This window comes from Mangifera indica, chromosome 14 (assembly GCF_011075055.1).
Source record: "Mangifera indica cultivar Alphonso chromosome 14, CATAS_Mindica_2.1, whole genome shotgun sequence".
Lineage (NCBI taxonomy): Eukaryota > Viridiplantae > Streptophyta > Magnoliopsida > Sapindales > Anacardiaceae > Mangifera > Mangifera indica.
Window position 1 is genome coordinate 6,932,629 of NC_058150.1, and position 13,861 is coordinate 6,946,489.

General features: G+C 33.6%; 1 protein-coding gene across 5 annotated transcripts; it reads left to right on the forward strand.

Moving 5' to 3' along the window:
- The first annotated feature begins 8,874 nt into the window (after positions 1-8,874).
- Positions 8,875-12,479, forward strand: LOC123195494 (G-type lectin S-receptor-like serine/threonine-protein kinase At4g03230). Of its 5 annotated transcripts, none has more exons than XM_044609230.1 (8): positions 8,879-9,091; positions 9,216-10,379; positions 10,462-10,605; positions 10,687-10,889; positions 10,991-11,201; positions 11,305-11,542; positions 11,645-11,795; positions 11,882-12,479. In XM_044609230.1, the coding sequence occupies exons 2-8, from the start codon at positions 9,461-9,463 to the stop codon at positions 12,182-12,184; spliced, it is 2,169 nt and encodes a 722-aa protein (XP_044465165.1). In that variant the 5' UTR covers positions 8,879-9,091; positions 9,216-9,460; the 3' UTR covers positions 12,185-12,479. The 5 variants fall into 5 exon arrangements, with proteins under 5 accessions (XP_044465164.1, XP_044465163.1, XP_044465165.1 ...); XM_044609231.1 differs by having other exon boundaries at positions 9,271-10,379; XM_044609229.1 differs by having other exon boundaries at positions 8,875-10,379; positions 10,690-10,889.
- Positions 12,480-13,861: the final 1,382 nt, after the last annotated feature.

Consider the following 13,861-nt stretch of genomic DNA (forward strand, 5'->3'; position numbering starts at 1 on the left):
TGGGGGAAATTGGATAGAAAATGGTGACAATGTTATAAAATATATTAGAGATAATAGGAAATTGATTAAAATTCCAGAACACACATCATTCGAAGAATTAATCGAAATAGTGAGCGACAAGTGTAATATAGATCGACGGATATTTAACATTCAGTTAAGCATGAAACCGAGGCATCTCGACGACGGTGTTCTGGTAGAAATTTTGAATGATGAAGATGTTGAGGTTCTTAACGGTCTATCTAACCTCTTCAAAGAATGTGTTCCAGTTTTTGTTATAACTATAGTTACTGATGATAGTTATGAGGATCAACAAGCAGATGAAGATTTTCAAGGTGGTGAGTCGAGCAGTTATCCAGAAAATCAAACTATTGGTGTAGAAGAGATTCAAAATATCGAGATCAATCCGAAATAAGAATTCTTAGAGGAAGGTTTTGCATATATAAATGAAGTTAATGTTGATGCATTATATCGAGCAGAAGAATTTCTTAATGGGGACGAAACAACTTTTCCAGAGTGGAGTGAATTTAATGGAAAGGTTGTACATGATATTCCAATTGAAGAACCAGAGGTTGAAGAGAAGACCTATGTTAATAACGATATTGGAGGTACAAGTTATTTTCCAGAAATAAATCCTACTGGTGGGAATGTTCGTACTGATGCATTTCATTGGTTACCACCTTTTCTTAATCAACCATCTACATCTAGAAACTCTAAAGCATCGACCGACACTGATTCTTCAAAAGTTGGTACATTATTTCCTAATAAACAACATGTCATTGATGCGATACATCAAGACGCGCTTCGTAGGGGATATCAATTTTTCGTGGACAAATCCGACACACTTAGATGAGTGCTTAAATGTCGCGACGAAGAATGTAAATGGCGTGCACAGGCAGTTAGGGTGGGACAAAGTGATAGCTTTGAATTACGTCATATGGATAGCTGCCACACATGTTGCAGAGATTAGATATTACCTAATCATAGGCAAACAGGTGCCCGAGCTTTGGGACAAATTTTGAGAACCAAATTCATTTTAGTTGATCGTGTTTATCGATCGAAGGAGATCATTGTTGATATCGCTGACCGATATAAAATTGATATATTATACGCACAAGCATGGCGGGCGAGAAATTAGGCGCTTCAATCATTGAGGGAGACACCAGAAGAGTCATTTATGTTGCTGTCGGAGTATTGCCTCAATTTAGAATGTTGTAATCCAAGGATGGTGACACATACAATAATGGATGAGCACGATTGATTTAAATACTTTTACATGACATTCGGTTATAGTATCCGTGCATTTCAACAATATATTCGATTGGTTATTTGTATTGATGTTGCTTTCTTAAAAGGTAGATATCTAGGTCAACTATTTATTGTTGTTGCATTAGATGAGAATAATCAGATATATGCAGTTGCTTTTGGGATTGGTCCCAGGGAAGATCATGACACATGATGCTGGTTTTTAACAAAGCTGAGGGATTGTATTGGTGAAGTACCTCATTTAGCCATCATTTCAGATCAACATGTCAGCATATTTTCTACAATGACTGAAGTATTCCCTAGTGTGCACCACGGTTATTGTTGTCACCACCTTCATTGTAACATGCGGTCTAAGTACAAGAAGCAGTTAGCACTCATATCGATAACAGGTGGAGACGGGAACGTGAAAGCCCCTGTCGATAGTCTGCCACCATCGTCCCAAGAAGGCTATAATATCATGTACAATTATTATAAGGTTTATATGATTACGTATATAAATAGAAGAAATATCATGTAAAGTATTAACTTGTTTACCTGTCCGACAGTATTTGTATGGTGATGAAATTGTTTGGCCTCCGTACAAGTCGTCGTATCCACAATACGACTCAGTTTATCCTCCATAAGAGTTATCCTACCCTCAATGCGACTAAACCTATCCTCCATCTTAGCCTCTAACCCAATAAGTTGAGCTAAGATAAAATTTCTCCGTCGAGCCAATGCACCATCGAAGTGATGAATAAAGAAATCTGGTCTAATGACAGGAGGATCATCTAATATCTGCTCAGTGGTAGAGGGCATAAGCATAGGATCTAATGATATGTGCTCAGTGGTAGGGGGCCTAGGCACGAGATCCGGTGATATAAGCTCCTCGACAGGGTAGCTAATCGGGCACGTGGGAGAGGGCTAAACACGAGTACCAACAGGAGGATGAGCAACGATCGGAGAACTAACATCACGAGGACTCGATAGTGCATCTCCTGACACCGAAGAAGATCGACTATCTGACACCCTTGTATATTGGACGATATCCTCATACCACTCCGTATCTCTCTCAACTAGAGATAAATCTAATGGAAAATTAACATTATTCTACAAAATATTTATTTTCAGTATTCATTATTGTTATATCCAGAGTATATGTTAATGCTTAATAAATTAGTACTTACTGTATCTCCAGTGAAGATAGCTGAGATAGAATCCTATCCCGGAATGTGCTTTGTGTGCCATCTCAACATCTGGACGACTCCTATAATCGGTGACATATCTACCCATCGACCATTCGTGGATGAGTTAAGGGGAGCGTTTGGTTTGAATAATATTTTATTATCAAAATAGAAAGAGTACCTTAAAGATAGATTATTTAGAAGATTACTGAATATAAATGATTACTATATTTGATAAAATTTGATAGATATAAATAATTATTATGTTTGGTTAAAAATAATAAAAGATTACTAGTAAATTATTTTACTTAAACGCCCTTAAATATAATTTTTTTAAATAATTTTTATATTATTTATCATATTAATTAAAAATAAATTTATTTTTGTCTCAAAAAATTAATAAATAATAATATAATTATAATAAAATCAAAATTATCTTGGTAATATTTAAAAATCTAAGATGAAGGTGGTAATCAAATTACCATCTATATTACCTGTTACGTCAGCATTGATAATAAAAGATTACTGTAATATTTTATTACTGGTAAACCAAATAAGAGAATAAAAGATATGTTACCAAGGTAATCTTCAAAAACTGGAACCAAATAACCCCCGAATGTATTTGGCGTATTTCTTTGAATTAAAATGGTATGGAGTTCACATGGTCATTGTCCCATAAATAAGGGATGTTGAATATTTTGCCGACCTCTATATATATATATATATAAAACATTTTTTATAGTTTAAACATTTTTATCATTTTATATATTGAAATATCTAAACTAATATTGTTTATATCTTTATAAAGATTCATATTTATAATTTTATATAAAATATAATTTATTGTTTAATATTTTAATATTATATTATAATATTTTTTAATATTTGTTATAATATAATTGGAGTATTGATTATTAAAACAAAAAATGAGTTAATGAAATTCTAAATTTGGATTGAAAAACAATCGAATAAGAAGTTGGCCTTGATGTGGTGTAAATATATAGGCAACCTATTTTAGGGTAAAAAATTCGATAGTCTCATACATAGCTAAGCGGCGGTTTGGGGAGCACTCCATTCGATGCTTCTACAAAGGCCGGTTGTTTGGAGATTGAAGCGGTGCATTTGCATTCTCATGCATCGGAACTCTGAACCATGGTCATTGACTTCAACACACGACAGTTCCACCAGCTTCACCTGCACCGCATGTGTATCTGATTGCTGGATCAACTTTGTCCTTCTGGCATCCACCTGAAAAAGTCTTCAGATTTCCCACAAAATTCATTGTTCTCTTGGTTTACACCAAATCAAACGCCAACCTTTCCTTCCCTTCTCTTCGCTTCATCTTTTCTGCAGTACTGTCCATCACGAAGCACTGCAAAGTCTTACAGCACAATAAGTTACGTCTTGATCATTTAAGACTCACATTCTATTTATCTAATCTTTATTCTTTCTTCCAAAACGATGAGGATGTTACATCCATTCTGTAAAATATTTTTTTCAAAATATGATTTGGTTATCTACTTGGTAGCCAGTCTCAAAGGTGAAATTCTTTCTGCCAGATCATCTTGACAATTCTATTAAGGTAATGTTATTGGTCATAATGCTTCAGATAAAATAAGGGAGTGTTAATGGAATCTTAAAAAGGGTATAATTAAAACTTTTCCAACTCATGCATTTGCAACATATAGAAACATCATATAACATTGAACAATTATAGTAAAGAAGAGCTCAGAAATGAGTGAAATCACAAAATCCTAAGATTAACAATTGAGTCATTGGTAGACTTGGTAAGGGGTCGGGCTAAGCCCATAGCCTAGATCCACCATTTTTAAACAATTCATGAGAGTATAATTCGATATTGTAGTATATCATGTCAAACCCACAAACCATGCAAGTTATGTTAGGGCTTTTGGATAAGAGCCATAGATTGACCCAGTACAACCCATTAAAAATAATAAATAATTAAATATAATTAAAATTGAAAAAAATAATAAATAATAAATTTTAAGTTGTTAATTAATAAATTTAAACAATTTTGTTTTCTAATAAAAGAAAACATAAAAAGAAATTGTAGTATGATGAAAAATAAAGAAATTAAACCTATTTATAAGAAATGAGTTGGATTTTTAAGATCAACCCATTTATATGGAATAACTAAAAACTTGAGTTTGGTTGAAAATTAAATGATACTTGAGCTTTATTTATACTAAATGAAGAAAGCTATGGGAGTGTATTTTTTCAATGTGGAACACTTTTGTAAAAGTGTAGAATATATACAGAAGTTTCATATTGGAAAGATTGAATACTTTTGTAGAGGCCAAAAGACCTATTCCCACCCAAGGTATAGTTAAACTTTAAAGTCTTATTTTTCAACTTTAAAAAACCCAAACATCTACCCATAAGTCAAATTCTATTAAAATTTTCAGTTGGGGTTAAGAGTGAAATCGTTATTTTATTAATATTATTAAAAATATATATAATTAATTATATTTTCTCTCTCAAGTTTTAAAAACAAACAATTTTACCACTGTTTAAAGTTTTATAACTTTGAAAACTCATATTCCCCCCTTCAAAAAAAAACCTGTGGTTTCCATCTTTTTTCAATTTTAATCACCCCTTAGAACTTTTAAAAATAGCAGTTTCACCTCTCTCTTAAACTTCACTTTTCGATGATGATCTGTTCGGCGCACGATATGACAAAGAGATGATGATCTGTTCGTCACATGGTGCAACGAAGAGTGCATATTGCTACAAAGACTTTGTCGCACTCGTCTCTGATGGATTTCTCAGGTAAGGGAAGGCTGATGTTGGCTCTACTCAAGCGAAAAAGGTGGCCAGAGACGGATGGAGATGATGTCAGAAACTGAAGTTTATGAGAGGGTGAAACTGCTATTTTTAAAATTTTTAGGGTAGCTTAAATTGGAAAAAAAGATGAAAATCCTAGGTTTTGGGGGGGGGGGGGGGGGGGAGGGGAATGTAACTCTTCAGATTTAGAAAACTTTAAGTGGGAGTAAAGTTAGTTTTTAAAATTTGGGAGGGAAAGTATAATGAATCATATATATTTTTAATAATATTATTAAAATGATGATTTCATCCTTAATCCAAACTAAAAATTTTAATAGAATTTAATTCATCAGTAGACGTTTAGATTTTTGAAAATTAGAAAGTAAAACTTTGAAATTTCACTATACCTTAAATGAAAACAAGTTTTTTGACCTTTTGTAAAAGTGTAAAGTGCAAAAGTGTCTCATATAGAAAAACATATTCTAACAATTTTCTTCGCCTACTATAAATAAAACTTAAGTATTTTCAATTCTCACATAAGTGAAATTACCCCTAATAACTCAACTCACAAAATATAAATAAACTTATTTTTTTAACCATAATTCATTTTCCTAACATGTAGTAATATTTAATTATTTAATTTCAAAAAATATATTTTATTATTAAATTAATGATCATCTTGCCAATAGTCTGTGCTCAGGGGCGATGTGGCACGACTTGCTATATTATGGGTCATGCTTAGAGACTTCACTTGTTAATGGGCTGGTTCTGGTCCCCAAAGCTTATATTGTTGCGGATCTATTGACTAGTCTAATGTTTAACTTTGTTAAAATGCTTTTTCAGAATCTTGGGCAAACAGTGCGTACACGGCAACTGGCCTCATCATCTTAATGCGTCTCTCCAGAAATTCAAATCAATCAAAAGCAAGAGGCACAAGTTTTTCTATATACAGGAAGACTTGTGACGCCGTCTATTTATTGTATCTATGAAGGCTGTTAGCCTATTAAAATAAATTGAAATTGACGACTAGAACCTTATTTGCCACCGTTACGTGCTGAAGCTTATTCCTTGTTCATTTTTCCAAAGGCTTTCACATCTTACCATGCTATCAACATCATATAGAATTTTCAATTATTTTATATTTTTGGTTTAAGACACGTTTTCTACTTATGGACCGCTATGGTTGAATGGGTTGTTGTTGCTTTAATCTTCTGCATTTTACAGCTCATTGAACATGGTATATGCTAGCTGTATATTTTGACCATTCCACACCGGTTCACATTATGCGATCGATGTGAAACTTGTTGACCATACTCAGGATAAAGGGGCTTGTAAATCAACCTGAAAGAGTCTTCTGCTAATTAGATTGAACTGTTGTGAGAACTTGCTCAAACACCCTGCATAATGCAGAGATATAGGGGAATGATTAGAACCGTATTCATTGAATGTACTCAAATTCACATTTTGTAGTGACAAAATACCCTTTGATCTTTTGGCAAGATTTTTAATCTCAATCAAGTGATAATTTTCAAGAGATCCACCAAAATGAATTTGGCTATAGACTAATAAATACGACAACACAACGAAGAACAATCACCTAATTTACATGAAAAGTTTTCTTACTGTGATGAGATGAAAAAAAACTATAAGAAAACAATCTTTCACTCTTTCAACCTATCAAAAGAATAAAACATGAACATTAGAATGGAAATCTTAGCTCTTCCACTCACAAAGTCGGACTCCTGTTTGTTATTTCTTACTCAAGACTATTCTTGCTTTCAATCGTAATCCACAAAGAGAAATTAGCCAAAAAACTTATTTTTGGTTCAACGCACACCCACTTCAAAAGTTGTAAAGAGAGACACAAGAGAAATGTCCAACACACACACACAAAGGAAGATGCAAAAGTGCATGCAGGAAGAAGAAGACAGCAAATTTGCTTTCAATTGTTTTGGTCAACTTCTTTTCTCTTTTCTTTCAGCTAAATAGATTCATCTCTCACTTCCCCTATTTTTTATCTCTCGACTGAATCTCTCTTTTATATGTGATTTTTGTAAAAATTATAAAGGAAGTCTTCAATATAAAAGAGCTTCTTCTCTATTGTTTTAGTTGTTTGGATCCCATCACATGGGTAAGATCACCCCCCACAAATCTTTTCCTCGTTAGGGATCTACGATATCTACAACTCTTTTACAAATAACAAGTTTCACCATAGATAAAACTTTTATATTTGACTCATTTTTAAAATTGATCTAAACTCAAGTTAGGAGATATTTGACTCAATTCAATTTGAATTTATAGTTTAAATTCATAATTTTGTAAACTTTAGGTTACAAGTACTATTTAAGATTTCAAATTATAGATTTATGAGATTTAAAACTTCAGGTCCAGATTCATAATTTTGTAAACTTCAGGTTATAAATAATATTCAGGAGTTCGGATCTAGATTTATGATATTCTAGATTTCAGGTTCAGATTCATGATTTTATTAACTTCGATTTGTTAATATAATATAAATATAAATGAAAACTTAAATAGAAGATAACAATAACTAAAATATCAGTAGTTTGTATTTTGTAAATGGAACAATATCATAACTGAGATATTTGTATTTATAATATATAAATAAACAATAATATAACTAAAAGATAATTAAGAGTAAAATATACCTGAGTTGATTGTATTGATAACATGTTACACATTTTATATAACTGGAACAAAATATTGAAGGAAAGATGAAAGCTTAAAAGAGTATAAATTTTATGTATCTGTTTCTCTAATCCAAATGGAAAAAAGAGCCCGGTGTCGGGTGTGGGGGGAGGGTGGGGGTTGTGCGGGGGCCACGTATTCAGAGTTCAAACATTTTACACATATTTATAAGTAAAATTTTATATTAAAAAATTAAAAAAAAAAAAGCCCACCACTCATATTTTACACATTTGCAGGACCCGGTCCCTGCAAATGTTTTAAAAGCAGCCATATTTTAAAATTTTGCAGGGGACCCGGTCCCAGTAAATGTTTAAAATATGGTGGTCCCTTGCAAGCATTTGCCGGTTCATGTGAAAAAATACCGGTTCATAAATTTTTGAACCGTCAGTTCAATGGTTTAAAAATATTAAAATCAGAATCGAACCATCAAAAACCGATTTTAATTTTAGTTTGTACCAGTTTTGGTTTTGAATGGGCCAATTTCGGTCTAGTTCACGGGTCAAACCGGGGACTATGTGACATACACCAACCTACTAATTACAATAACATAAAACACTTTATTTATTTCTTCAATGTCATTTTCACCCAAGCACGGCTTGAAATTCAACTTGAAGTCGCTTACAAGTGAAGAACATGCTGGTTTAAAATTGTCAATATTGAATATATTAAGCACCTTTTCAATGGATCTCTCTTAAGATATGTAAAACTAATATAAATGCAATTAGTCCTAAAGGAAGGTGGATAAGAGTTAAAAAAATTATTTCAAAATTAAACATTAATAAACTTAAATTAATTTAACGAATAAATAAACAATTCTAAGCAATAACCAAAATACAATAAATTTAAAAAGGGACAAAAAAAGGGATTGCTTAATCATTTTTTTTAGTACAAATGATCACAATAATTATGTCTATAATTAGGTTTATAAACAAATGGTTGCAGACGCGTTTCACGATGAATGAGCCCACAAAATAAAAAAGATAAAGAGATGTACAAACTTAGACGACCTTGACCTTGGTTGTCGACTACAAGTCCACTCTCACACCACATATTCAAAGTGAAATCTGCAGATCAGAGTTAACAAAATCATCTGGATGCCATTGGAATTTGAGGCCACTCTCTGTAAGTATAATTGCTCACACCCATCTATAATGAAGAGGAAGCTGGGAATGGTACGTACTCTGCTCATTTTATACCCAATTTTTTTCTGTTTTTATCTTCTATGCTGTTATGCGAAAGATACCTTAACATTAAATGATTCCATCAGTGATCGAAAAAATGAAACTCTCATCTCAGCTAGTAAAAGATTTGAATTAGGATTTTTCACCCCTAATGGAAGCTCTGATAACAGAAGATATGTGGGAATTTGGTATATTGGATCTAATCCAAGGAGAATTGTATGGGTTGCAAATCGATCGCCTCCACTAGATAAGCGTACAGGGGTTTTTTGCATTGCTGAAGATGGTAACCTCGTGGTACTTGATGGAAACAACGAACCCAAATGGTCATCTGGGCTTTCAGGATCGTCTTCCTTTAAAGGGATGGTGAAGCTCTTCGATTCTGGAAACCTGGTTCTAACAAAAGAAGACAACGGCAAATCGACTGATGTCTGGGCAAGCTTCAGTAATCCAACTGATACATTTCTTCCTGGTATGAACATGGATGATAACATTAATTTGACTGCATGGAAAAGTCATGATGACCCAGCACCAGGGAACTCTGTATTCCGGAAAGATGAAGAAAACGGAAACCAATACACTATTATTAAAGATGACGACGTGTACTGGAGAAGTGGAGTTTCTGGAAATTTCATAAAGTCTGCTGTTTTCTCCGTTATATCATCAATGTTATCAAACTCTACAGAATCTGGCTCCGACTTAAGAAATATTTTTAAGAATTGTAGTAGTCCCAGTTGTAAAATTGCATCATCTTCAAACATCGATAGAAGTAATATGATGTTAGTTATGAATTATGATGGACAGATACAATATTTCATCCGAAATAATCAGTCAGATTCATGGCCTTTGATCTGGCGGGAACCGAGAGATAAGTGCAGTGTGTTTAAATTCTGTGGAAACAACGCTATCTGCAATACCCAGACAGGATGCAAGTGTTTACCTCCATTTGAAATTGTGTCACCTGGTGATTTTTCTCAAGGGTGCCGAAGAAGAACACCTCTATTATGCAACAAGTCTAGCGATGGAAACTTCTCGAAATTAGAAATGATGAAACTGGGAAAGCCAGATAAGGAAGTTGAGGCCCCAGGTGAAATTGGATGCAGAGAAAAATGTTTGGAAAAATGCGGGTGTCAAGCTTATTCGTTTGAAACACCAAATATAACAAGAAGGGACAGTAGAATAAATTCCACATGCTGGCTTTGGACTGAAGATCTCAACAATATTCAGGAGAATTACACAGATGGTGGCCGTGACATATATCTCCGTTGGCTGCCTGATTCAGGTGATTAATACCCTTTTCGTTTCTAATCACTTTCCATTCTCCATGATTTCTGAGCGAGACTAGTCAATTTTCCTTCTTGTAGTAGTAGGATCTAACAGAAGAGACGACATTTCTCATCGAAAGTTTCGAGGGACTCTGATTGCTTTGGTGACTATGGCAAGTTTTACTGTTATGGCATGCGTCATTGCATATGGCTACATGCAAAAGAAAAAGGCCAACAGACAAGGTAACCAACTAGAATCCATTTATTCAAATATTATTTAAATAGGACTGATTAAGTTACGAATAATTAATTTTTTGAATACAGAAGAAATGCAAAGAGCTCTGGGGCTTCACTTATATAACAGTCAGATGCACGTCAGAGATCTGATAGACTCTGGCCAGTTCAGAGAGGAGGATAAAAAAGGCATAGACTTACCTTTCTTTGATTTCAGAAGCATACTAGCCGCTACAGATAACTTCTCTGAAGCAAACAAGCTTGGGAAAGGAGGCTTTGGCCCCGTTTACAAGGTAATATTTTAATATTTAAAAGATTTATCGATACTTTTGTCACTAGGTTTTAGTCATAAGTATAATAATCCTTGTATTTTATAAAATAATATACATTCCAGGGTAAGTTTTCAGGAGCTCAAGAATTTGCTGTTAAGAGGCTCTCAAGTGTTTCAGGACAGGGTTTGCAGGAGTTTAAGAACGAGGTTGTGTTGATTGCTAAGCTCCAACATCGAAATCTTGTTAGAATTTTGGGCTACTGTATAGAAGGGGGCGAAAGGATTTTGCTCTATGAATACATGCCTAATAAAAGCTTAGATTTCTTTATATTTGGTCAGCCTCTAACGAGTCTAATTTTTTGCCAATAGACCATATTGTATTTGGATTGATACGAAGTGACCATAGTACTAATATTGGGAAATGAAAACTCTTCCAGATCCTACTCTCAGCATATTACTGGATTGGGAGACACGCTTCAATATCATTTTGGGAATTGTTCGAGGACTTGTCTATCTTCACCAAGATTCTAGGTTGAGAATCATTCATAGAGATTTGAAAACTAGTAACATTCTATTGGATCATGAGATGAATCCCAAAATTTCTGATTTTGGGTTGGCAAAGATTTTTGAAGAAACACAAACAGAGGGGGCCACAAATCGGGTGGTGGGAACTTAGTAAGTTACATAATTTCATCAAAGTAAAATTTTATGTTTTCCACCAAAGCCTTTCAGTTGCCCGTTTCAGTTAAAAAAATAATAATAATACAATTTTTGCAGTGGTTATATGTCCCCAGAGTATGCATTAGATGGATTTTTCTCAGTCAAATCCGATGTTTTTAGTTTTGGTGTGGTGGTACTTGAGATTATAAGTGGAAAAAAGAACACTGGATTCTACAATTCAGAAGAAGCTTTAAGCCTTCTAGGTTATGTAAGTAGTCTGACTTCTGCATGCCCATTGCCTCTTTGGTCATTTTCTATTCTTACCAACTAGTAATTTTTTGAACTACTCTTCAGGCATGGAGATTGTGGCAAGAAGACAAGGCACTGGATTTAATTGACCAGAAACTGAGAGAAAGTTGGAAAACAGACGAAATATTGAAGTGCATAAATATTGGGCTCTTATGCGTGCAAGAAGACCCAGATGATCGTCCCACCATGTCCATGGTTATTGTCATGCTAGGCGGTGAAACTGTGACCCTTCCAGCTCCCAAAGCGCCAGCCTTCATTTTAAAGAGAGGAAAATTTGACATGCCTTCTTCTTCTAGCAGTAAACCAGAATCAAAGGTAGAAATAACAGTCAGTTTAGAAGGTCGGTAGACGATAGCCATGGAAACCATCATTATGCATTTCATTCTTCTCTATATATCAATCTTAGATAACTTTTCTTTCCTTGAGTTGATCTTTCAGCAAATCGCAATATTCTACTAGATGAAGAGATAAAACCCAATTCCAAAGCGTACTGAAACTTCAAATCTATCAATTTTAATATTTTATTAGAATAGATGATGGAGATCTAAATTGAGTTGTAACACGTTCTGTAATCAGTCTCTGCACACGTCAGTTTGATTTTTATTGCAAGTTTGGTAGCATTGAAGCGACTTATTCAGCTAAACATAGACTTATAATGGGTTACAACTCATTCTGCACCATTGCAATAAATAATGGCCAAAAGACCTTGTCCCACCTATTGTATAACATTTAATTATAAGGTGTCTTTTTCCTTCCTTCCGTCTTTATTGAAACAAAAATGTAGTATAAAGTTTAATTATAATGTGTCTTTTTTCTTAAATACAGTGAGCTCACATGGCTCATGGGCCGCTCAGCTCCATAGCTTGAGTTTGTGAATTTTAATATATATAGTTTGGGCTTAGACTCAAGTTTGTATTTGATAAACTCGTTTTGGATTCGTTTAAATCAAACTTAAACTAAAACAAACTCAGTTTAAATCTAATATTAATTAGTATCAATATATAGGAATAAAAATAATATCAAATATAAGACATGTTTCATTTCCAATAAATAAAAATAACATTATATCACCTTGAAGATAAGATTTGTATTTAATACGGCCACATAATGCCACATATATGCACAAAACATAGTAAAAACATAAACTAAGACATGTTATTATAATTGTTCATGGTTTGTCAATTACATTTAGAATCTCCCCTTTTAGAAAATCTATAAACAAAGTTTGTATTAAATCTAAAGCAACAGTCTTGCACTACAAAACAGATCAAAATGCAAACAGGCAAAAGATCAGGTTCAACAAAATATAACAGTTAAATTTCACTTGTAATAAATATGAAACATGAAAAAACATACGCAACTAAAAGAACCGAAGTATTGTCCATAGGACACAAAAGCAATTCAAATAAGAATCGAGAAAAATTTTTAATTTAAAAAGCAAGTCTGGTCGAGTTTTGTCACCATGCAAAAATCATCCAATAAGAAAAACTCCCCTAAGAACATAAACTCCCGATGAACAGGCTACTTTGCCACTCCCCATCTTTGACATAGATTTTTTGAAAGACCACATGCTTCTCAAAAGTGAATTCTCCTTCTCATATCTAATTGACTTGGAAACACCAACAGTTTTAAAGTGAAATGCCATGGAAATGAGAAGAATGTGGTCATATGTAGAAGCGAATGTGAGCACAAATAAGCATGAAACTATTTAAGCTTTAACACTCCAAATCAAGTTGAACATAAACAAAAGAATTCAAACTGACATGCCAGTAAAAATTAAAAAACACAATAACAAAACATGATACAACAATTGATTACATAACCAAAATAATAAGCTCTAGAGGATCGAATGTAATAGGAACAAGTACATACAATTGAAGTTTCAATTTGTAAGTAACTCAAATATGTCTTGAGCTCTATTAGGTAGGCTGTAGAAGTTCCTCACCTTATCCTTGTAAGGTGCATCCAAATCAGGCTTATGATGGTTAATTGTAGGAAAGAGTGAGTGTACTTAGAATCGGATAG

Coding starts and splice junctions, on each gene's coding strand:
- LOC123195494 (XM_044609228.1), top strand. CDS start 9,014: ATGCCATTGGAATTTGAGGCCACTCTCTGTAAGTATAATTGCTCACAC. Junction 10,606..10,686: donor GAAAAAGGCCAACAGACAAG/GTAACCAACTAG, acceptor TTTTGAATACAG/AAGAAATGCAAAGAGCTCTG. Junction 11,796..11,881: donor CTTTAAGCCTTCTAGGTTAT/GTAAGTAGTCTG, acceptor ACTACTCTTCAG/GCATGGAGATTGTGGCAAGA.